We start from the raw sequence: 26064 nt of genomic DNA, 5'->3' as shown, positions 1-26064 counted from the left end.
GGGTGAATGTTTGGGTGTAGGGCCCCTCTTAAATAGAAAAGGTACAAATGTTAGCAGTAATGATGATTGCACCCGCCTATCCCTTTTTCTTTTGCACTTATCAACTAGATCAAGGAGCTGCCATTTGTGAACCACTGAGGTACCAAGCCAGGATGGAAAACGGACTGTAGCAGGGCAGTTCTGAGGTCATTATGTGACTGGTCCTCTACGTACACCAGGATGTGGCAGGGGTTACAATAATTGATGGAAGAGACCTTAGAATAAAACAGGTGGGTGGGTCTATCAATTTTCCAGCATGTTTACCCCTTATAGGACACGCATCCCCAGGCTGGTCACCGAGATGAAGGATTGAGAATGGAAAGTATATTCATCATTCAGTCTTCCCTTACTATGACTCCACAGTACACCGAAACCACTGGCCTTATTCCAGCCCCAGGATCCATGTTCCTACAGTAGAGACCTGGGACACGGTAATGGGTGACTTTGGGAGCAGGCAGGCATGGAAAGGATTGTCTCCTAATGGCTATGCTCCTGGGACTGCTGAGGAACAGGAGAACAGCTATGTCTGGCCCCCATTGGAGGTGCTACCAGGCACCATCTGTAAAAACCACAAAGTGGGACCCAAAGCTGGGATCACAGGACATATTTAATCAGAATGAACATTTCTTTCATGTTTGACCGTTGTCAGTGAGGTAAATAAAAACGTTTTATTGTTTGGTGTTACTTATTTAGTGCACATTAAACATCTCCCAGGAACAATTAGATGGACTCGCACGTCATGCATACTGGACCACGGACACACGTGATGAAATGTTCCCTAACCGTATCAGAGCAGTGAGAGATATCAGCCAGCTACGGATATGCATCACTTGCCACAGTTTGCCCACTAGTGCAATACAGGCCCTGCTCCGCGTCATGTCACACGGGATCCGAGGTAACAGGAACCCTCCGCCGGGTACCGAATGTAGGACCAGCACCTCTGCTACAGATCTGCGACGCTATAAAGCAGGGCTGGGCAACACCGGCCCTCCAGATGTTGATGAACTACACATCCCAGCATGCCTTGCATCAGTTTCAGCATGGCCACATAGCAAAACTAATGCAAAGCATCCTGGGATGTGTAGTTCATTAACATCTGGAGGGCCGGTGTTGCCCAGCCCTGCTATAAAGTCTGTACATCACCGGGAAGAATGGGGCGATGACAGCCGCCAAGAAAAGATGCACTTACATCTATTTACATAACAGAGCCAAACACTAATGCTGTGTACACACGGGTACAATCTGCCTACAAATTTTGACTATATGGTCACAATCGTATAGGGATCGCATAGGTTTTTTACCTTGCGATCCAGATGCGCGCTCCCATGGCAGCACCTATCGAAACCCAGATAGACAGGGCAGCAATGACTATATAGTGCAGATCTGCACTATATAGGGAAAATAGCATGCAGGTCGGGTGCTTGCCGTACGATTCGATCCCGAAGCGATCTGATCAAATAGCACGCCTGATTGACCGTGTGTACACACCATAAAACCTTTGTCAGATTATTTCCCATTTCCATAAAGTACAGGACTGCAACAAAAAAAAAACCATGACGCCAAGCGCTCAGGGTGTGATGGGGCAGAAATTAAATTATTGTGGTCACAAAGCCTGAAGGCCTAAAACCAGCAGGAAAGACCCTTTGCTGGTCTGTGTGTGACCCTTGAATATTATATAGTTGGTCACTTGCCAACTTTCTTGTTGGAATTTAGCAAATTAATTGGGGACTATCTGACCAGTGGTGGTGACCCATAAAGAGATTAGTCAGTAGACTTTGCCAAGTATGAAGGACATATAGAAGAGAAGTAAAACGGTCCGGAGCATTATGCGGACAGTCTAACAGAAATAAGGCACTGTAAGAATTCTGATATGATCAGAATTGGAACAACCATCCTTATGAAAAGATCTTGGATCACGTCAGAATCCATTCTCAGAACGAGCTGGAAACTAAACAAAATAATCCTATATATTTTAACACCGTCCATACAGTTCACACCGTCATCGCAAAACTGAAAGAAAACCAAAGAAGAGACATTCATGATGTCTGTCAATAAATAAGGTCCAAAAGTCACATGGATATGTCCCACAAAACAGCAAGAAAACAAAAATCCATTGAAAGTATTGGTGACTCGATCCTTCCTCCACTTCCGTTGGCGGACATTGGTGTAACCGGACTGAGACGACAGCAGAGTACGGGAAGACTCTGATGCTTCCATATATGAAGCGTTCTCCGTATCATCAGTGGATCCATCCATTCACAAGGAATAATAAAGTTGCCGATGTACAAAATGCTACAGCCAGCGGTGCACGGTCCTGCAGCCGGCAAGACGGACACTTGTCAAGGAGAATGGTCGGCAGCAGAGAATCACGCAGGGCAAAAGGACGGTTTATCGGGACTTCTCCGCTAGGTGTCAGGACTGGTCTACTGCAGCGACAGCAGCTTCCTCTTTGGGGGGAGGCTCCAGGTAAATTGGGGTCACCGATTGAGGTTTTGTAGTCCTGTAATATACAGCACCAATTAGCAATACATTGGGGATAACCAATTATACATTTGTGTAGGGAATGCTACAGCTCCACATATATCTCCCCTCCCCTGGACGGGTTTCAGTAGGATGTCGACATGTTTAGAATGTCAATAACAATGTCAACATTGCAAAATGTAATGTTAGTGAAGTGTGAGTTTGTAAAGTGAGATGTTGCCTACAGCAATCAACCTCCAGAACAGGGATGGGGAACCTTCGGCCCTGCAGCTGTTGTTCAACTACACATCCCAGCATGCCAGGCTACATTTTTTGCTATTTGGCCATGCTTAAACTGTTGCAGGGCATGCTGGGATGTGTAGTTGAACAGCAGCTGCAGGGCCGAAGGTTCCCCATCCCTGCTCCAGAAGGTGCTAGATAAATAAGTAGAATTTAATTCGTTGCTATAGGCAACTCCTCTCACCTCTAAAAACTAACACTTCAGTAAATTTACCCCATAGACTTCGTTCAGGCTACAGCAGTGCGGACTGATGTTCAGGTCACGCTAAAGTTTTACTCACGAATATGGAGAAGAAGGGAACCCAACCACCAGAAAGTGGTTCTTCTTTCGGAAGAGACGCCAAAGCCCCTTGTGGTTCCCTCTGACATCAAGATCCCACACGTGTAGGCACTAGGTAAGAGAGAGAACGTCACCGCCATGCACAATGGCAGCTCCCATTACTGTAAATGCATGCAGACCATTATGGGGGATATTTATCGACGTCAGGAGAGAAATAAAGTGGTCAGCAATAAAGTAACTGTCATTTTACAAACATCTGGAAGCTGCTTTGTTAGTTACAATGGGGCAGATGTATTATGCCCGGTGAGGAGATATAGTGGGAGGAGATAACGCACCAGCCAATCAGCTGTGTTTAAAAGATGACAGTTGAGTTGATTGGCTGGTGCTTTATCTATTTGCTCTTTATCTACACACCAGGCTTAATACAGCTGCTCCTTTATCTCTACCTGGCCTACACACACGGGGTGATTTTCGTGTGTAAGGGCGATAGGGATGCGCAGCCCCACATCGCTAAGAACGCTCAGCGAACTTTCCCGTGTGTAGGCCCCTTAAGTGTGTACAGATCAATCTATATTATTTTTGTTTCCAATTCTTTATTTAGTGAGCTCACAGAAATAGAGTAAAAAGCATGTACAGTCGAATGAATACACTTATTCTGGAGACGTTATAACATCCCAATAAGTCACCTTTGCAAGCTGAGACCAGGTGGTGAAATCTGCTTCCTGCTCCATCCGGATGTACATTACGTAGGTCTTTCCCTCGGTGTCTGGGATAAATGAATCCTCACAAGGATTTTTGCTGTGATCCAGCACCTCTGCCCCACTGTAAGAAAAGGAATCAGCCGAAACCTCAGCAAGCTGACAAAAACTATATTAGTAACAAGGAGCCATCTACACAGAACATACCTCAGGATCCGGTGTATTTCTAGCTCATAGGCGTCCTTTCTCAAGCTGCACAGACATACAAGGACATCATTTAGTAGTACATACAATCTGTCATATACAAGCAGCTCCAGATACCATAAACTCTTGTGGTGCCCTAGTTCTGCCCTACCCACATACAACCCTCCTTCCATCCCCCACCCCCTCTGATGCTTTTTCAACTATCCCTCCTATCATTAAGGACATCATTCCCAATCGCATCACCACAGACTTCCTTCTCTCTTCACTACAGGGACTTCCACCCCTTTTTCTACATCACTTTACCTCCCATCGCGAAGGCCCTCACTTCATTCTACAGCCCTTCTTACATCCCCCCCACCCATGGTAAAGGTTTTTTTTTTTTTGCAGTAGAGTGCATAAGAAGACTGATTAGGTCTTACTTGGGGCACACTTTTATGTTATATTTTAACTTGATAACAACACATCAATACAACTTTTAATATATCGTACTTTTTAAAAGGAAGGGTGACCGTAGTCACTTGTGTTATATTTGGGAGTTTTTTAGTGCTGCTCCTGTCCCTGCTTTATATGTTGTCCCAATACAGAAAAAACCTTAATGTCAATCATATAATATCAAGCATTGGTTTTAATCATACAATTTAAAACGTATAATATTGTTCTCCAGTCGTGAAAGTGTATTCTGATACGTGGACTATTAATGTGTGGATGCCCCTTGTAGTTTTATAGGCCATCAAGTGTTTATCTTAATTTGTCATATGATACCTAATGTGGGGAAATCCAACATGCTTAATACCTCTGTTTGTGAACTATTATACAAGCATTGGTTTAATTGTATGATTAAAACCAATGCTTGATATTATATGATTGACATTAAGGTTTTTTCTGTATTGGGGCAACATATAAAGCAGGGACAGGAGCACCATTAAAAAAACTCCCAAATATAACACAAGTGACTACGGTCACCCTACCTTTTAAAAAGTACGATATATTAAAAGTTATATTTTAAATTGATAACAACACATCAATACAACATAAAAGTGTGCCCCAAGTAAGACATAATCAGTCTTCTTATGCACTCTACTGCAAAAAAAAAACCTTTACCTAAGTTCTCTGAAACTTAACTTGGTAGCACCACCAACAGGATATGTAAGGGATCATCTGGAAATGATCTCTATGTTGGTATCTTCTATAATCAAAATTGAATAGGATTATGTTCAGACCAATAGAAAACTTTTTTAAGGATCCTCCCACCCATCCATATGCCCTTCCTTTCACCCCTTATAAAGTAGGGTCCTACCTCACAGGGGGCGGGATCTCTTATATATTTGGCTACATCTGTCACTCAAAGTGTGTCTGGAGCTGTAACGCTGGGTTGTGGACTTCCATCTTAATTTATGATTGTCATCACCTGTTTTAAACAGGGTAATTGATAAGAAAGGTGTTTAAGCACAGGTGATGGTAATCCATAAATTAAGAAGAATGTCCAGAAACAGAGCAATGTGTCCCTCCTGGAGAGGGTCATGTTGGGAGGTGTGCACCTCCCTCCCTCCTCCCCCCCCCCCCCATTCACGGCATCCCCACGATTAAATGGCACATGCAAAACACTGACATGGCTATGGTCGACAATAAAAAAAAGGTTGACAAGATTTTTTTTTCACTTTTTCAATGTTTTCATATTCATTCTCATGTGTCGACATGGACACCAATGAAGTGCCACACTTATGTCAATATTTACATGTGTTGACCTTTCTGTGTTGATTTTTTCTTATGGCAATTCGCGGCACCCCCCGCGACCCCCCTCCCGCAATTTGCAGCACCCCCCCCCCCGCAATTCGCGGCACCCCCGGTGACTCCCGCGATTCGCGTCCCCACCCCGTGACACCCCCCCTCCTGCGATTCGCGGCACCCCGCGACCCCCCTCCCACGATTCGCGCCAACCCCCCGGGCCCCCCCTCCCGCGGTTCACGGTGCCCCCCACGACCCCCCCTACCGCAATTCCCCACCCCTGACCCCCCCTCCTGTCATTGCGGCAACCCCCCGCCCCCACGACCCACCCTCCCGTGATTCACTGCAACCCCCCGCGCCCCCTCCTCCCACAATTCGCGGCACCCACACCCCCTTCTGCGCGACCCCCCCTCCCGCAATTCACGGCATCCACCCACGACCCCTCCTCCCGTGATTTGCGGACACCCCTCACCTCCTCCCTCCCCCCACCCCCGCGCGCGATTCACGGCAACCCCAGGATTAAATGGCACATGCAAAACACTGGCACGGCTATGGTCGACAATAAAAAAGGTTGCCATGAGTTTTTGAAGATTTATTTTTCTTTTTTTTAATGTTTTCATATTCATTCTCATGTGTCAACATGGACACCGATGAAGTGCCACACTTATGTCAACATTTACATGTGTTGAACTTTCTGTGTTGATTTTTTCTTGTGGCGATTCGGGGCACCCCCCCTCCCGCGATTTGCAGCACACCCCCCGCAATTCGCGGCACCCCCGGTGACTCCCGCGATTCGCGGCCCCACCCCGTGACACCCCCCCCCTCCTGCGATTGCGGCACCCCGCGACCCCCCCTCCCACGATTCGCGCAAACCCCCCGAGCCCCCCCTCCCGCTGTTCACGGTGCCCCCCACGACCCCCCTACCGCGATTCCCCACCCCTGACCCCACCTCCTGTCATTGCGGCAACCCCCCGCCCCCGCGACCCACCCTCCCGCGATTCACTGCAACCCCCCGCGCCCCTCCCACAATTCGCGGTACCCACACACCCCCCCCCCCGCGACCCCCCCCCTCCCGCAATTCACGGCATCCACCCACGGAAGCACCCATAAGCCCCTCTTTAGTCCCCCGTATACTCACACACCCCTATCACTACCCAGCTTCCTGCTCTCCTGAACCGTAACTTCCACCACTGGGGAGTCGCTGACGCTGTTTTGCCCACATGCCCCTATCATGCCTCATAGCCCAGCCTCCTGCTCTCATGCACCCGAACTCCCACCCAGTAGGAGGAGACACTGACTAAGGGCCACCATCCTGTACTCCTGTACTGCCACGCTGGACCCTCACCCACTGGCAGAAGCTGCACAGTATCTACCACCCTCCTCTTTAGTCCCCCTTATGCCCACACACCCCTATCACTACCCAGCCTCCTGTTTTCCTGTGTCGTGACCTCCGCCAGTGGGGAGCCGCTGACTCAGAAACACCCTACTATACTATTGCACACACACACCTAAACAACACGCACACACAGCCCCCCCCCCCCCCACACCCACAAATGTCACTGTACCATCCACACTATCAATGTACATCTTACTCTGTAACCGCTTTTTAATTAAACAAAACAATACACACCCCCTTCCACATCATATGCTCTCTATTTAACACATTTCACCTATAACTCAAGTTGCAATACAGGCCATCTTTCATACAATTCTAACCATCTTTTTCATATACAAATGTTCACAAATTAAGGGGGCGCAGCCCCTTACGACGGTGTGAAGAGCGCCCGTAGGGCGCGATGAATCACCTAGTGTATTAATATACATCGTCGCCCTTCGCCTGCCAGCCGCCGCGATGCTACCGCATATGTACCAACACATGCGGCTAGCATCGGGTTGCGGTGACGGAGACCCCTGCGATACCTGTAATGTGGTGTGCGGGGGTCTCCGTCACATCCCGGCGGCTGTCAGTGTCCCCCTGCATCTCCTCCTCCCCCCTGCAGCTGGATGTCCTCCAGGCTGTGACACCTGCTGGGGGAGGAGGAGATCGATGGAGGACGGGAGGGGGGGGGGGGGGGGGACGCGCGGCGGCGATAGAAGCCCATAGGCTTCTATAGGGTATCTCCATCCAGAGGGTGGCGATACCCTGCCAGGCGGAGACGGGGCGGACGGCTAATGGTACATAGGAAAGTGCGGTAAAACCCCTGTTTTACCGCATTCTCCCTTTAGTACATCCCGCCCAGGGTGTTCATCCCAACTGCCCGGAGGGCACAGTGAATTGTCCCATTGCCTCTGGGAGTTACACCCCTGTTCCTCACACAAACCCTCCCACCCATATTCAGTTTCCCACTCTCCTTACCTCTAGGGTCCTTCTTGAACATCGTATCCTACCAGCCCTCCCTCCCTTCCACCCCTACAAGACCACCTTCTACACTCCTATCCCTCTGGCCTTTCTTCCCCTTTCCCTCTCAACCCTCCAACCAACATGGATAGCCTCTTCGTCCCTACTACAGCCCTCCCCTCTTATCTTCCGAGTCGTCCCTGTGGCTTGTGTGCGCTAAAACCTCCATATCTGCAAATGGGGTGTGGCCTCACCACCCAACCTGCTTTCATCACTCTGGGGGATGCTCAGCTGCCCACAGAGATTGATTGGCTGCTCTGCGAATGGGCGGGCAGAAACGGTGTGGCCTGCACAGCATGACCTCTGACTGCATCCCGCTGCGAAAAACCACATTCCGGGGTCGTACAGAGCTGGGAAGCGTCTCAGAGGGTGCTCAGACGCTGGTCAGCATTGGACTGCACATATGCAGTCTAACCCCAAAATCCCAGGATTGACAACTCCAATCCCAGCATTGAAATCCCGGCAATTTTAGGGTCAAATCCCGGTACCCTGCTGATCCCTATACGAGATGGGCCACCCTACTCCTGTCCTTACAGCTATCCAACCCACACTCCCAGTGCCCCTCCTATCTACATGGTCACCCAGCAGGTCACATCGGTCCTTTAGAAATGCAGATAACCCCCACCCCTTCTACAGGTAACCACTACCATATTCACAAGAAGAAGAAAAAACAATGATCCATCTATGGATATTATAAAATCCAAGTCTCACCTTTCCACGTTAGATAGCTGCACATTTGGAACAGTGTTGAACTTGTGTTTTTTAAAATAAGCTTCCTGCAAAAAACAAGTACAGTACAGGATATTACTGGTTGAAGATGCTAAGAGTATAGTGTAAAGATGCTCAAATACCTGCGCAGTACATCGCTCATGATTTCCTAGACAATTAGAACTGGTTAAGAACAGTGAGCTTGGTTTAGGTAGCAAAACCAGCCTCTCCAATGTAAAATGTAATACCCAAAGTACATTGTGAAGATGTTGTGTGTCATGTATGTTTTACGGGCCTTCAGGTTGCCCGCTAATCCCTCTGGGAACAGCGACAGGTAGGCTGGTACACTATAGCTCTAGTCTCATGAGTGGAGCTCATGGGGACAGGAACCTGCCACAGAGCAGAAACACAATGTGGCTGTGATCAGCAATAGTACTGAAACTACATTATGTACAGGAGGTGCCGATTTAAATTTGGAAATAATGACCCTCACTCAGCAGGGAGCGCATGTGCCAAGTTCACATTGCGCATGCTTGCACAAAAATACAAGAATGCACAGCATTCGCAGTTTGATCTACAGCAGTGGTTCTCAAACTCGGTCCTCAGGAACCAGGTCACCCGACAGGAGCACTCATTACTGAATGACACATTTTAAAAGATCCAAAGGTGGAGCTAATTATTTCACTAGTGATTCTGTGAGGAGAACATGCACTGTGTGGGGTCCTGAGGATTGACTTTAGGAAACATGGCGTTTACTTGGTACTTTGTAAAAATGTAGGCATTGGGGTGGGGTGGGTCTCGGACGTCAGCATCAAACTCTTCCAGCTTTTTCCTGTTGCGGATTAGTGGAAGCCTTGGAGGTACTCAGATGGAAACTACCCTTCCATGATTCAGGGTTTGCAAATCGGGCTCCATCTGCAGGCCTGTCACACCCAGAAGAGGAGCCCGAGGCCTGTCACACCCAGAAGAGGAGCCCGAGGCCTGTCACACCCAGAAGAGGAGCCCGAGGCCTGTCACACCCAGAAGAGGAGCCCGAAGCCTGTCACACCCAGAAGAGGAGCCCGAAGCCTGTCACACCCAGAAGAGGAGCCCGAAGCCTGTCACACCCAGAAGAGGAGCCCGAGGCCTGTCACACCCAGAAGAGGAGCCCGAGGCCTGACACACCCAGAAGAGGAGCCCGAGGCCTGTCACACCCAGAAGAGGAGCCCGAGGCCTGTCACACCCAGAAGAGGAGCCCGAAGCCTGTCACACCCAGAAGAGGAGCCCGAAGCCTGTCACACCCAGAAGAGGAGCCCGAGGCCTGTCACACCCAGAAGAGGAGCCCGAGGCCTGTCACACCCAGAAGAGGAGCCCGAGGCCTGTCACACCCAGAAGAGGAGCCCGAGGCCTGTCACACCCAGAAGAGGAGCCCGAGGCCTGTCACACCCAGAAGAGGAGCCCGAAGCCTGTCACACCCAGAAGAGGAGCCCGAGGCCTGTCACACCCAGAAGAGGAGCCCGAGGCCTGTCACACCCAGAAGAGGAGCCCGAGGCCTGTCACACCCAGAAGAGGAGCCCGAGGCCTGTCACACCCAGAAGAGGAGCCCGAGGCCTGTCACACCCAGAAGAGGAGCCCGAGGCCTGTCACACCCAGAAGAGGAGCCCGAGGCCTGTCACACCCAGAAGAGGAGCCCGAAGCCTGTCACACCCAGAAGAGGAGCCCGAGGCCTGTCACACCCAGAAGAGGAGCCCGAGGCCTGTCACACCCAGAAGAGGAGCCCGAGGCCTGTCACACCCAGAAGAGGAGCCCGAGGCCTGTCACACCCAGAAGAGGAGCCCGAAGCCTGTCACACCCAGAAGAGGAGCCCGAAGCCTGTCACACCCAGAAGAGGAGCCCGAAGCCTGTCACACCCAGAAGAGGAGCCCGAAGCCTGTCACACCCAGAAGAGGAGCCCGAAGCCTGTCACACCCAGAAGAGGAGCCCGAGGCCTGTCACACCCAGAAGAGGAGCCCGAGGCCTGTCACACCCAGAAGAGGAGCCCGAGGCCTGTCACACCCAGAAGAGGAGCCCGAAGCCTGTCACACCCAGAAGAGGAGCCCGAAGCCTGTCACACCCAGAAGAGGAGCCCGAAGCCTGTCACACCCAGAAGAGGAGCCCGAAGCCTGTCACACCCAGAAGAGGAGCCCGAAGCCTGTCACACCCAGAAGAGGAGCCCGAAGCCTGTCACACCCAGAAGAGGAGCCCGAAGCCTGTCACACCCAGAAGAGGAGCCCGAAGCCTGTCACACCCAGAAGAGGAGCCCGAAGCCTGTCACACCCAGAAGAGGAGCCCGAAGCCTGTCACACCCAGAAGAGGAGCCCGAGGCCTGTCACACCCAGAAGAGGAGCCCGAGGCCTGTCACACCCAGAAGAGGAGCCCGAGGCCTGTCACACCCAGAAGAGGAGCCCGAGGCCTGTCACACCCAGAAGAGGAGCCCGAGGCCTGTCACACCCAGAAGAGGAGCCCGAGGCCTGTCACACCCAGTAGAGGAGCCCGAGGCCTGTCACACCCAGAAGAGGAGCACTAGGTCTAGTAAGACAGCTGTGATATTCGTGTATAGACTCGGCAGTGGATGCACTATTCTACCTGGTAGTATAGGAGAAGTCAGGAGAAGACTGGGTCTAGGAGAACAGTTCTGGCATAATACATACAGTAGATGAGGTACAGGATAAAGAAGGAGAAGGTCTCTGGCTGATAATGCCAGCAAATGAAAGATATGCTAGTAACAATGTGTAAGATGTCTTACATGAAAATATCCATTCATGTTGAGGCCTACAATGCCAAAATGATAGGATCTGGACACATCTGGAATCAGACACTCCCGTCCCTTCCTCTGCTCTGGCATTCGCATCCACATATCCCAGTCCCACAGCTAGCGGACACAAGAGAAGAGAACGTGTCAGTCATTCCCGCTAAGACAACCACCAAATAACCCGCCAACAGCCACTTACCTTCTCTGGCGTTGGCCACTTTGGTTCCAGCTCATTCTTGTAAAGATTTTTATTGAGCACCCAGCCCAGACCTGGCATGGTCTCCACTCTATAGAGAAGTGAGGGGTCTTCAGCTGTGTGCTCATACCCCTGAGAGAGACAGAAAGATATCAGTCAGCTGCAGAGACCACTTCCCAATATGCTCCTGCCCAGACATTGCACCTCTGTCATACAATAGGAGGCAAAGACTATGGTAAGAGGACACAGACCCTACCGCCTTGTGTAAGCTTCTGCGTAGAGCCGAAACCAGTAATACAGGCTACGTACCTGATCGTTCCAGGCAGAGATGCAATACAGGCTCTCATCCTCCTCCAGCAGATGGATGGTCTGACTCAGGAAACTGCACAGACATCAATTATCCAAATGAGTAAACCAATAGCAGCCCATGTGTAAAAGAGTCCAATGGCTCACATTGCTGAGCCTCTGGCATAATTGGCACTAGGCCAAGCATAAACTATGGAATTGGCAAGCTATAGACATTACTACTAAACAGATGATGGCAACAAGCTTTCTAGTGACGGGAATAAGCATCACATGAAGGCAATTGTGAGAAGTAACTATTTCGTCTTCTATAGAAGAAACACTTATTATAAATATAGGATATGTTCACCACTGTACCTGAAGAAATCTACAGAGATATCTAGGTCTTCTTCTAGAACGATGACGAACTTGGCATCCTAATAGGAGGGTGGGAGAGTGAGAGAGAGATTACAATACACTGATGTATATTCCCACTACTATACGAGACATTCACAAGCCATCGGGTCTATTCAAATTGAGTCGGAAACTGACGTTTGTCGGAAACCATTTTTTTTAGCCGAATCCACGATTTGACCTTTTTATTTGAATGCTCCAACCTGTCTTAAAACACGTGGATTGGCTGAACAGCCGCCAATCCACGACTGAGTGACACCATCCCGTAACCTGTAACATCTAAGTGTTCACTTAGGCCTGTCTGAGAGCCGTTGAACCGGTTCTCCAATATCTCCGGTAAACTATACCCATTCTTTACCATGCCTGATTCATTGTGATCCACCTACTTTTAATATTTTTTGCTTGTTATACATCCGTGAATTGTATGTGTTTATTAAAACGGTATTACCCTATATATACACACCTTTTCATCATATTTTGGGGGCCTGTGCATCAACCACATGGTGGAGGGACTTTCCAGACACACAAAATATATGAGGAGATAAAAGCTTACGTACATAGAAGAGGAGACACGTACACCCTATAGGGGGCGTACAGTACTAGTCTCATCTCTCTAGGCGCTGGTGACGGGATTTGTTCTACCTGTATTTCGATACTTACCTGTCTGATTGTCATTATCTGTGTCGGGACACCAATGTTTTGGACATAAACCCTCTACTAGCTGCGCTGGACATTTTGGTTCTTGAATCACCTACTTGTTGATTAGCATACATTTATACACAAGTCTCTGAGACCTGGAATGGCGTATTGAACTACAGTATTGTCTCAGAGACAAATTACCACATGGGACTGACCCCATGGTCACACGCTGGCCCATTACTGTATAAATACATCAGTCACTCAGCAGTGATCAGGTCAGCTCTGTGATCACGTTACCCGCACAGATTGTATAAAACAGCGATTTCAGTGTTTAGAAACGGTCACACACTGAGCAATGGCCTGCTCATTATTGAACACATCAGATTGGAGGCCTGCATGTATTTGGTTAGCTTATAATAAATCCAGCAGCCAGGGAGGGAACATCTGCCCTTGGATTACTGCTTGCACACAACTTGGCAGTAATTTATATCATTGGATCATGGTTCCCAATACTAGATCAGCGATTCCCAATATTTCTTGATATACAGTGCCCTAGAACATCAGCATTTTTCATAGAACCTCTAAGATAAAAAAATTTAAATCCATTTTTTTCTAAAAAATATGAAACTAAAGTACATTGAGCTTAGGGACAGTTATGTGGTGGTGCACAGTTGTGCTTCGGATTCTCTGCATGGTTTATGATGGCAGCCGCTTGCACTGGTTCTGCCCATCTCTTTGATCATAAATATTAATTTGATTCTGGACTACCAATCCTAAACCCCCCTGCAATAGCCTTGCTGCACCCCAGGATGCCCAGGATACACAGAGAACCGCTGTACTAGATTAATATACCCAAATTATTAGAAATAACACACAAAAAACTAAAATCACAAAAAAAAAATACAAAATGAATAACACTCACCGGATGCAGGTTAAACGTGGCAGTCAGGCTGGCTTTGTAGTGCTGTGAATGATTAGAACATATTATACTAAAGATAATCTTTATAGGGAAAGAACAACCAACATCCAGACAGCACCTGTCACACAGCGCATGCTCCCTGTTTATCAGTGGGCCACAATTGCACCATTTGCCACGCTGCGGTACATAGATAAGATGTGCTGTGTTACCTGGGCCACGCGGGCATTTTTAATGCTTATTGGGGTGTGCTGGATGCCTTTCAGCCCATATAGTTCGACCACGTCCATCGGTTCCTGCAGGAGAAGACGATAGAACACACAGGAGTTGTTGAACAGAGAAGACCTAAGGAACTTAGGAGAGAACATACAGTAGGAAGGATGACAGCCGGACATGAAGCAGGCATGTCCAAACTGTGGCCTGTGAAACTACAAGTCCCATCATGCCTTGCCACAGTTTTGCTATTAGGGAATGCTAAAATGATGGCAAGGCATGCTGGGATGTGTAGTTTCGCCACAGTTTGGACATGCCTACCTTACAGGTAAGGAGGCTCATGTACCTCGCTGGGAGACAATGATTGATGAAGCAAAGGGAATCTAACCTCGCTTCCAACGAGCCTCAAGCCTCATTAATGTGTCTCATAGTGATTGGCAGGCTTATGCATAGGATTCCAACATACAGAGCACTAATGGATGCTAACGGCAATGTCTACACTAATATAAAGCACAAGAATACGTATAGGGGACTAATGATTGACATTATTAATGGCGAATCAAAAGGCTCTGCTGATTGGCACTGCAAGCCTGGTCTATCTCTAATGATACAGAACGTTCTTGTACACGGCATAGCAAACAGACAAGTGACAGGTCATTAATACATGGGTGACATGCAGGAGACATGGACATGCAACAGATCGCAGTTCTATAGGCTTGTGAGATGACTGACCATGGTTATATAGGAGACAATGACATGCGGCAGTTCATGTATAGGATGTTGGCTTGTGACCAATTGCGGCACATATATAATTATCAGAACCAGTCTGTTACCTCATAGTAACCATCAATAAAGACTGTGATCATCTGTGGGGTGACACCCTGTGCTGATAGCAAAGACCGCAGCATCCTAGAAGACAGATGTCTTATCAGTGAGTCATAAGCTGTACACTGGCCCTCTGCCACCTTGAGGCCCCTCCCTTCTCGCCACCCTGACAACCATTCACACCATACGCTGAACTCCCCCCCCCATTGCATCCCCTGGAGATGCTCCTTATCCAATACAACACCACACAACACTCAGCACACTCCGCATAGCGCAGCCTCCACTGTGGATGATCCTTTGCAATCTCTTCTCACCTGTACAAGTAATTTGGTCTATTCCCTGCTATAACGGCCACCGGCACATTGGACACTCGGTTTTCCTTTAGCTAAAGAAAGAGAAGAGAAAAAAAACAACCAGAGCATTAAACATGGACCTTTATTAGTAACCCACCACCACCCGCGCTCTGTGGAACCTCATTCCACTCATGCTTACATGGAGCACATACTCCGGACAATCTAAAGGTGATACAGGACTGTCTTAACAGCAGCGTGGGTCCCTGGCAAAATAATTCACTGACACCCCCTCCCCCACACACACACCCTCCACCCATGTGCAGCAGCGGGTCCGGACAGCAGGGATCTGTGCAGCGGCGGCTGGGAGCTTGTAGCGCTATTTGCCGGGCGGGGGCGGGGGGGGGGGGGTGCGCTGCTGATTTTGAAAACATATTGAAGAGACTGGCGCTGGATGATTGGCTGAGAGAATTCAGCCAATCAGCGCCCGGCCAGTCTCTTCAATATGTTTTCAAGTTCGGGACAAAAAGAAAACTGTTAAGAACTCACATCGACCTTTTGACTCTCGACATTCCCATTGTCGATCTATTTCACATGTCGACCTTTAGTGGTCAAGATAATGTATGTCGACCTTCACAGTGTCAACTCTATGACCCATGCTCGCTGAGTTAATGGAATGTGGATTAGTTGGATGTTACAGTCAGCGGGATACGGTCATTAGGTCTACAACAACTAGGTCAACAAGCATTGGGTCGACACCATTAGTTCGACATGCAGCAAGGTCAACATAGGTCTAGATTGACAGTCAAAAGGTCGACCTGGGGTTTTTCACTGTTTTTTGAGCCGACATCCACTAGGGCATGGTGGGAGAACAAAATAGTGTGACGATTGTAGCGAGGCACCGTGCCCGAAGCATAGCGAGTAAAAAAAATGTGATAAAACCCCATGTGGACCTTTTGACTGTCGACCTAATGCTTGTGTCAACATAATGCTTGTGTCGACCCTGACCCATGTCGTCTCAGTTGTTGTTAACCAAACGATCCACATCCCAGTCAGCATGGCAGGAAATTAGAAGCGCATGCATTCATGTTTAATGCCTGGTTTGTAAGGAAAGGGGTGGTACAGAGACACTATGGAGGTGGTAAAAATGTGATTTAGTATTAAAAGACAGAATTGCAACGCAACACAACACAAAGCATTATTTGTAGGTCTTCAGGAAAATGGTGGAGTCCTTGGATTCTGCAGAGTTCGAGACGGTAGGGTCATACTCACAGGCATGGGATTAAATTCAATAGGCGTTGGATCCTTACAGCTGCAGACGCTGCCGTAACCCTCTACTTTGCTGCAGAAGTGTTTCCTCCTCCTGTTCAGCTCTGTGTCGGGCCAGTGACACTCTGCATCTGTAACATCAATCAGATCCTTACACTCTGTCCATGTACTGATGTCATCGCTACTTGCACCGCTCCCAATAATCACAAACTGATCAATTGTTCATTTTAGGGACATTATCTGGGTATACAATGCAATGTCGGAGCATTAGCACTTTTATATAAACCACAATAAACTCAAACTCCTCTCCCCCGATACCCTGGAAGCCTACATGGAACGTCAGTACTTTTCTAACAAAGTCCTGAGGACAGAACCAGAGGCACAAAGAGGAAGAGAGATCAAGGTTCTTCAGCAACAAAAGGGAACAAAAATCCTAACATGGGCCTTATTCAGATCTGAGCTCAGTACAAATTTGTTCTCAAAATGGGCAAAACCATGTGCACTGCAGGCGGGGCAGATGTATCATATGCAGAGAGAGTTAGATTTGGGTGGGGTGTGTTGAAACTGAAATCTAAATTGCAGTGTAAAAATAATGCATCCAGTATTTACTCTGCACAGAAACAAAATAACTCATCCAAATGTAACTCTCTCTGCACATGTTACATCTGCCCCACCTGCAGTGCACATGGTTTTGCCCATTTTGAGAACAAATTTGTACTGCGATTAGATCTGAATAAGGGCCATGGAGACCAGGGAAATCAGGACAGGTACATGAACTCAGACACCCGGATTTAAATTTTTTTTTTTTAAATCCCATTTCTGCTTCATCTGACTGAAAGGCCGTGGAAACCCTGGGGATGTTTCATATCTGTTCCTACGGGAGTGTACGTATGCTCAGTATCCACTGTGTACCAAAGACCACACGGGCTCCAAGCCACACACTGCCCAAGAGAATCCCATAGTTCTGGTTGTGGCTGTAACCAGATAAGTGGTCAATTCTCTTGCCCCAAAGTAAGCCTGGTCTCACCTTCAGGGGGAACCAGCTGGATGTCTGTCTTCAGAAGAACCGGATCCCCCCATGTGGACAGAGCTGGGGACTTGGAGTGTTTTTCACCATAGATGTGTCCTACAGAAGGGAATAAGCACATCATCAGAATCACAATCACTTTATTGGCCATGTATACTCTCGTATACTAGGAATTTGTTGTGGATACAGTGCAGCTTTAAGCATGGTACAAGAGGGATAACAGGACATACATACATACATTGCATCAGTTGCGCATACAAAAGACAATTCACATGTTGGATTTGCAAGGTTAGATAGGAGCAGTCAGGTGTTAGATTAGCAATATCTTAGACTACATTGTTCAATAGCTGAATAGCTATTGGGAAGAAGCTTTTTGCGGTTCTTGACGACTTGGCAGGGATGGACCTGAAGCGTCTACCTGATGGGAGAATATCAAACAAGTTATGGCCAGGGTGGAGTTTGTCCGCCATGATCTTCCCAGCTCGCTTCTTGACCCTTGTTCCCTTACAGGGGGGAGGTCTGTCGCAATAATCCTCTCTGCTGTTCTCACCACTCTTTGCAGGCTTCGTTTGTCAGATTCATTGGCCCCTGCATACCAGATTGTAATAGAGGAGCATAGAACGGACTCCACGACAGCAGTGTAAAAGAGCTGCAGCAGCTCCTGCGGAATGGTGAATTTTTTCAGTTTCCTCAGGAAGAACAGCCGCTGTTGGGCCTTTTTGACAATGGAAGTTATGTTGGGCTCCCATCTGAGGTTGCGAGAGATTTTTGTCCCAAGGAATTTGGAGGTCTCTACCCATGACACCACTCTGCTGGAAATTACCAGTGGGACCTTGACATTTGGTTTTCTCCTGAAGTCTTCTATCATCTCGACTGTTTTGATGGGGTTTAGGTCCAGGTTGTTTCTGCCGCACCTCTGTGAAAGTCTGTCCACTTACCCTTACACTTGTCACACACATGTGTGTGTGACAAGTACTAGCAGCAGGATAGCAAGCACAGGGCAAGAAGTACCAACAGCAGCAGGATAGTAAGCACAGGGCAAGAAGAACCAACAGCAGCAGGATAGTAAGCACAGGGCAAGAAGAACCAACAGCAGCAGGATAGTAAGCACAGGGCAAGAAGTACCAACAGCAGCAGGATAGTAAGCACAGGGCAAGAAGAACCAACAGCAGCAGGATAGCATTCACAGGCCAAAGATCAGGGAAGACAGACATGAAATTACCTCCTTTCTTCACTACAAATGTCCACATGTCCCTCCAGCCTAGAGTCGCTGCAACCTGGCTGCCCAGGCTCTTCAGTAAGTTCTTGGCTGTATCTTTGAGATGGAAGGAACCCTCGTCCTGTAAGACAGAAACACAATATGTGGGATTAAAGGTATTTAGTATATCTGTGAAAAACAAATGAAAAAAAAAAGGGGTACTTATGTATTAGCAGGGCGCCCGGCTACGCTGACAACGCAGCTTTGGCTACGTTTTCAGCGTAGCCACTGCCGGGCGCCCTGCTAATATGTGGGGACGTATGGCGGACTGAAGGAGGAGCGGCGGGGGGGGGGATGAAGGATGGGCGGCGGGGCTTCAGTGGCGGCCGGGGGTGAGATACAGGTGGTGGTGCCGAGACGGACGGCAGCAATGGACGTCATTTAGCGTAGTGACCGCTGGGGGGAGCATCACATGGTTTCCCTGCTCCCCCAGCGGCACTACGCTAATTGCGTACATTGCGCCCGCTGGGGAGGACTGTCAAGGCGGCCGGGAGTGTGGGGAGCCAAGTGCCGGAGGCGCCAGGGACATCGCTGAGGGGTAAGTATGATGCACCACACACACACTAACACAATCATATACCCACTATCCACATCATACCCCCATTATCCACGTGGGTGTGGAGTTAATTCTATAAAGTATGGCGAGCGCAGCGAACCACCGAGCCCGAAGCGTGGCGAGCCCCCCAAGGGGATGCATGGCAAATCAAAGCTGCATCAGGCCCGATGACTGCTCTATATTTCACAGCAGTGCCACTATTAGAGGTAGGGATGCCAATCCCGGAATCGGCAGATCCGGAGTTTCAATCCCGGGATTGGAGCCCCCATTGCCGAGAGTTTGAGATTGAAATGCGCATTTCTTACCTTTCTGCTGGGTAGGGCTGAACACGAGATGCGTGTGGCACAAGCGCTGCGCGGAATCATGCTGTGCGGCATGATTTTAGAGGTCATGCTGCACATCCACGTACCACCCTCCCTCCCCTCTCCGACGCGTGTCCTGCCCCTTGTGTCTGCCTGCCCTCCCCATCACCTACGGCTCCATCCGCCCCCTTCACCGTTCCATGTAAAACACCATGGGCCTAACTCAGGTTGAGTTGTATTTTTTGCAAGCAATTGCAAAACTACACTTCCCGGCGTTAGCTTGCAGGGACCGATCTACGCAGGGCAACGCCACCCGGCATGCTGGATTTCTCCCAGCAAAGAGATTGCAAAAACTATTAATAGCGATCTTCAGTAATTAGCGGGAGAAGCCGAATTAGGCCCCATATACAGCTCACGGGTGTGGGAGTGGCTTTATGTCAAAGTGCTGCATATACCAATAATGAATAAATGGCAGCCAGTGTATCTTGGGCTGATTAATAAAACCAAGTGAGGAATATTTCACAGATGTACAGCAAGCACTATAATGTATGGAGTTACAGATACAACAATGTCAGCTAGCAGTAATGTATTCTTATTACATGTGTCTGGAACATGCACATTACCACGTCTGTATGTACAGCACCATGTTACATAACCTACTTGTTGTACAATTGGTCTATTCACACACAGGAGCCTTCCTGGAACAATAGCCCACAGAATCTACCTTGACGGTGAAGATGAGAACACGACCTCGAGCGACCATATTAAGGAAGAGAACCATGGCTTCATCTTCATGGGGCGAGTATGTGTCAAACACTCTCTTTGCCATGACGTGACCCTGCACAGACAAAATTCCCCCAATGTTATACAACGTGGACTCATGTCCCTCTCATACAGATACATCAGGTGAAGGAGACAAGTGTAGGAGACAAGCCCATAAGTGCCACTTACCTACATGCTGCCATGGCAACAGCCGGGCAGAGCGGTGGACAACCCACCCGAATGTATAAGAGCAGGTCCGCGGCGATTTCAAAACTCAAGCCAGCTTGTGAGCCAATCGGAGCTCAAGATTCAGCAGCCAATCAGGAGAAGCAGTGGTAGCTCCTGATTGGCTGTGGGACAGAAAGCTCCAATAAGCACTGCAAGGCTTTTGCAGTCACGGCAAGCGCACCACTCTGCCTGGCTACGAGCAGGATCTGCTTCCTCCCTCCCTGCAAAATCTGGTTGCCAGGAAGCAGAATCTTGTAGCCATGACCACCTGGCTCCCGGGATTTGTCAAGCCCTGTTGTACACCATGTGACTGACAGATCCAGACAGCTACAATGCAGCATCACTGTCTATCTTACCATGATAAAGTAACACCTCACATCACATAACCCCAGCATCAGGCTACATCTTACCGTCGCCTGATTCAGGACAATGACATGGATCCCTCGTCCCTGCTCCCTGGCCTCATCTTCCAGCACCTGAAACAAAGGACGTGTGATACAACAGGAAATAGAGAGGAAGAGAAACATCAGACCTGCAGCAGAACACAAATAAGGTTTATTTGGAATCACTTTTGCCTGCACCAGACCCATTTCAGATGAGACACGGTCGCTAGGTCGAAACTATGATGATTCACATACTTTAGGTCGACCTCTAAGGTCAACACGAGCATGAGTGGTGTAAAAATGAAGCAGTCAGTATTTTAATATTAATACTGCTCAGCTTAAATGGTCTTCCGTGAATAGGGGTGTGTTTTATACATGCATATAATTACATTCTTATATAGATTTACTGCTTGCATAATAATGTATGTGTACTCTAAGAAATATAAGTTTTCTTTTTAAGTGACCTTTTTAACAAGAATAAATATGAATAAAAAAAATAAATAAGTACAGATTACTAAAAAAAAAGTGCAAAGTTCATAGTCTCCAATAACATCATCCATGTTAATGTACAGTATTTGCAGAGATGGTTACCAGCTCCCTGTAGTGTCTGCTATCTCCACACTCACCGTCGTACCATCCACCGCAATATAAACCTTCGATCTACTGGAGTAAACCTCGACATCTAATACTTTTTTCCCACTGGCCGCTCGGTGGGGGAATTCCACATTCTGCACGTTGTCATCTGTGTGGCAAACCGACAAGAAAGTTGGTGTAAATGGCCTGGAATACTCATGCACAGCAGCGTACGTGCTTCGCGCTACACTAACCATAATCTTGGTCAGCTTCCTCTTCATTTACAGTGCGCCGAGTGTCCAGGATCAGCTTAATGTTGACAATAACAGTGACGAGCAGGAAGAGAACCGCTGAGGTCTATGGTAGAGGAGTCACATATGTTACAGGTATACTCTAAGTGGGCTTTTCATTATCCATTTATATTCATGTCACACAACCACCTGTGGCTTAAGGGCAGACACTTTTTATTGTATAGGATTGCAGAACAGAGATGAAAGCAGCTCTTATGAAATCTGGGTTCTACAAAGATAGTTTGGGCTGGATAGGTTTCCGGCTACAGTATACGCACTGTCTGATCTGGCCTCTTGGCCAAATTAGACAGGATTCAGCCTTTTGGGTGACCACTGCCATAAATAAGGACCCTATTAGTACTGTGGGCCTTATTCTGGTTCACTCTCAGAGGCAAATTTTCTTCTCAAATGGACAAATCCATGTGCACTGCGGGTGGGGCAGATGAGATTTAGATTTGGGTGGGTTATTTTGTTTCTGTGCAGGGAAAATACTGACTGCTTTATTTCTACACTGCAATATAGATCTCACTTTGAAGAAAAACTACACCCAAATGTAATTGTCTCTGCACATGTTACATCTGCCCCACCTGCAATGCACATGGTTTTGTCCATTTGAGAAGGAATTTGCCTCAGAGTTAACCAGAATAAGGGCCTGTATGATTACACACGAAGATGGGAGTTCTATAGGGGATGTTGCTATGGGAAACCAATCATTATATTATCTTCTAGAAGGTGCAAAACAGTTAATAACTTAGTAGATTCTAATTGGTTGCTATTGGCAACATCATGTCTTTAATAGAACTCCAATCTTTTGGGGGAATTTACTAAGATAGGAGTTTCATTTCCCATGGGATGTTGCTATGGTCAAACAATCAGAATCTACTTCTCATTTATTCAGCACCTTCTAGAGCAGGGCCCGGGCAATTGCGGCCCTCCAGATGTTGATGAACTACACATCCCAGGATGCTTTGCATTAGTTTTGCTATGTGGCCATGCTGAAACTGATGCAAGGCATGCTGGGATGTGTAGTTCATCAACATCTGGAGGGCCGCAATTGCCCAGCCCTGTTCTAGAGGATAATAGACAGTATCTGATTGGTAGCAACATCCCATGTGAAACAGAACTCCCATCTTAGTAAATTTCTCCCTTAGTATATAAACCACAAAGAGAGCAATAGACCTCGGCCCTCATTCCAGTCTATTCGGTCCTCCGCACATTCGCACGGGGGACTGATGGTTGGAGCCTACGCATAATTAGTTATGCAAATGTGAACGCACAGTGTTTCATGGGCGTTCCCATGCTAATGGCGGCATGATGAGGGGTGCTGGGGCCAGGTGGTTGATGTCACAATATTTTATAGATCACTTATCCCAGCATCCTTTACCTGACACATTCGTCGCACTGCCCGCTGGTTGCTCAGTTTATATTTCCAGGCCAGGTACCAGCTCCGCTTCTTATGCAGCAGAGGAGGCTTATCCATGGTTTCTGGGCAGAGCGGAGGGCCGTGAGGACCTGCTGGCATCTGTCTGTTTCCTCTAGTCATGGGCATCTGTGGTGCCCCGTGCTCTTAGGTGGCAACATGAAATCTGAATGTACACAAAGAAAGACAGTAATATGCCTACAAGATCCAAGATACACTTCCCAGTGCAGCAGCCCAACTTCTATCCGTCCTGTCCCAACGCCCACACGGACTATCCAAATAACTGGGATTACAGCCAAGCAGGAATAACACCTGTTTAACCAGGGCTGGCCAAACCGGTCCTCGAGATCTACCAACAGTCTAAGTTTTCCAAATCACCTAGCTGGTGCACAGCTGTAGTCATTACTAACTGTCACATTACTTATACCCCTTTTACACTAGCAAAAATAACCCAGGATGCTCCCGGGTCCAGAGGCAGTGGAAAGGGTAACCTGGTTTGCATCCCGTTCACTGCAATGTAACAGCCACCGCTGGGAGATGCTCTCATCTCCTAGCGCCGCCCCGGCCACTGACCCTGTAGGTATAGGGCCCCACAGAAGCAGTCCTGCACTGTTCATGTACGTGTAGGACCCTCAGTAGCCTGTCCTGCACTGTCCCTGTAGGTATAGGACCCTCAGTAGCCTGTCCTGCACTGTCCCTGTAGGTATAGGACCCTCAGTAGCCTGTCCTGCACTGTCCCTGTAGGTATAGGACCCGCAGCAGCCTGTCCTGCACTGTCCCTGTAGCTATAGGACCCCCAGTAGCCTGTCCTGCACCCCCCTGTAGGTATAGGACCCCCAGCAGCCTGTTCTGCACGGTCCCTGTAGCTATAGGACCCCCAGTAGCCTGTCCTGCGCTGTCCCTGTAGGTATAGGACCCTCAGTAGCCAGTCCTGTGCTGTCCCTGTAGGTATAGGACCCCCAGTAGCCAGTCCTGCGCGGTCCCTGTAGGTATAGGACCCTCAGTAGCCTGTCCTGCACTGTCCCTGTAGGTATAGGACCCTCAGTAGCCTGTCCTGCACTGTCCCTGTAGGTATAGGACCCTCAGTAGCCTGTCCTGCACTGTCCCTGTAGGTATAGGACCCTCAGTAGCCTGTCCTGCACTGTCCCTGTAAATATAGGACCCCCAGTAGCCTGCCCTGCGCTGTCCCTGTAAATATAGGACCCCCAGTAGCCAGTCCTGCGCTGTCCCTGTAGCTATTGGACCCCCAGTAGCCAGTCCTGCGCTGTCCCTGTAGGTATAGGACCCGCAGCAGCCTGTCCTGCGCGGTCCCTGTAGGTATAGGACCCCCCCAGCAGCCTGTCCTGCGCTGTCCCTGTAGGTATAGGACCCCCCAGCAGCCTGTCCTGCGCGGTCCCTGTAGGTATAGGACCCCCCCAGCAGCCTGTCCTGCACTGTCCCTGTAGGTATAGGACCCGCAGCAGCCTGTCCTGCACCCCCCTGTAGGTATAGGACCCCCAGCAGCCTGTTCTGCACGGTCCCTGTAGCTATAGGACCCCCAGTAGCCTGTCCTGCGCTGTCCCTGTAGCTATAGGACCCCCAGTAGCCAGTCCTGCGCTCTCCCTGTAGCTATAGGACCCCCAGTAGCCAGTCCTGCGCTGTCCCTGTAGGTATAGGACCCTCAGTAGCCTGTCCTGCACAGTCCCTGTAGGTATAGGACCCGCAGCAGCCTGTCCTGCGCGGTCCCTGTAGGTATAGGACCCTCAGTAGCCAGTCCTGCACTGTCCCTGTAGGTATAGGACCCCCAGCAGCCAGTCCTGTGCTGTCCCTGTAGGTATAGGACCCCCAGTAGCCAGTCCTGCGCTGTCCCTGTAGGTATAGGACCCCCAGTACCCAGTCCTGCGCTGTTCCTGTAGGTATAGGACCCCCAGTAGCCAGTCCTGCGCTGTCCCTGTAGCTATAGGACCCCCAGTAACCTGTCCCTGGGGGTCCTATAGTGTCCAGCTGCCTGGGGTCCCCACATACAGGGAGCGGGGCCTGACCAAGCTGCTGCCTGTCCCTGACACTCTTACTATACTAACACAATTTGGGAACAGCGACCAGACACCCGGTGACGTCACGCAGCTACCTCCCACCGCTGGTGACGTCACCGGTCAGGTATCAGGCTCACCCGAAGCAGAGCTCCGGCCGGTATCTTCTGTACAGCTGCTACCGGCGCCCCCAACCATCATCTCTCACAGGCGGCTGCTGGGGCGCGCACGTACACACGTGACATGACCCGTGCGCGCTTCCGAGTTGAATGCGGACGGAGGACAAGGAAGGAGGGTTGCCGACTTGCCTTGCCTGTCGGGTACCGACTCGAGCGGGCCTGGAGTGAGCTGCGGTAGGGTAGCACTACACAGCGGCGTAGTACGGTCGCTGCATGCCGGACGAACTTGGAAGATTTTCTTTTTATAAAGACACATTCATTTACAAGGCATGGTTTGGATACTCAGTAACACCCGCACCAGGCTTTTGTCTGGCCCAGACCGTTCATCTCCCCTTTCTCCAAATACATAAAGTAGCTACACGTCCGTGATACATACCTCCAAACATGACCCTCTCCAGGAGGGACACAATGCTCTGCTCCTGGACTTTCTTCCTAATATATTATTGCCATC

The 26064-nt window shown here is 49.1% G+C and overlaps 1 protein-coding gene across 2 annotated transcripts; it reads right to left on the bottom strand.

Annotated features, from left to right (window-relative positions):
* Positions 1-628: 628 nt before the first annotated feature.
* POMGNT1 (protein O-linked mannose N-acetylglucosaminyltransferase 1 (beta 1,2-)) lies at positions 629-26013 on the bottom strand. 2 transcript variants are annotated; one of them, XM_083157430.1, is made up of 22 exons: positions 25990-26013; positions 23390-23591; positions 21970-22072; positions 21769-21884; positions 21170-21235; positions 20494-20607; positions 18876-18993; positions 17654-17752; positions 16630-16757; positions 15382-15452; positions 15076-15151; positions 14242-14325; positions 14036-14077; positions 12439-12497; positions 12088-12160; positions 11782-11910; positions 11577-11702; positions 8816-8880; positions 3985-4029; positions 3766-3901; positions 3081-3190; positions 629-2539 (listed from the first exon to the last, which is right to left on the bottom strand). In XM_083157430.1, the coding sequence occupies exons 2-22, from the start codon at positions 23552-23554 to the stop codon at positions 2452-2454; spliced, it is 2013 nt and encodes a 670-aa protein (XP_083013556.1). In that variant the 5' UTR covers positions 23555-23591; positions 25990-26013; the 3' UTR covers positions 629-2451. The 2 variants fall into 2 exon arrangements, with proteins under 2 accessions (XP_083013556.1, XP_083013555.1); XM_083157429.1 differs by lacking the exon at positions 25990-26013 and adding an exon at positions 25575-25725.
* Positions 26014-26064: the final 51 nt, after the last annotated feature.

Source organism: Crinia signifera, chromosome 8, assembly GCF_055691185.1.
Source record: "Crinia signifera chromosome 8, ASM5569118v1, whole genome shotgun sequence".
NCBI lineage: Eukaryota > Metazoa > Chordata > Amphibia > Anura > Myobatrachidae > Crinia > Crinia signifera.
Note: the sequence above shows the minus strand (reverse complement) of the source record. Positions and strands in the feature narration are given on the sequence as shown.

Excerpts from the sequence above, each read along its gene's own strand:
- POMGNT1 (XM_083157430.1), bottom strand. The coding sequence starts at position 23,554 with ATGCCCATGACTAGAGGAAACAGACAGATGCCAGCAGGTCCTCACGGC. Across the intron at positions 22,073-23,389 it reads CAGTGCGACGAATGTGTCAG|ACCTCAGCGGTTCTCTTCCT; the intron begins GTAAAGGATGCT and ends CCTCTACCATAG. Across the intron at positions 17,753-18,875 it reads ATTTGTAGTGAAGAAAGGAG|GACACATCTATGGTGAAAAA; the intron begins GTAATTTCATGT and ends TCCCTTCTGTAG.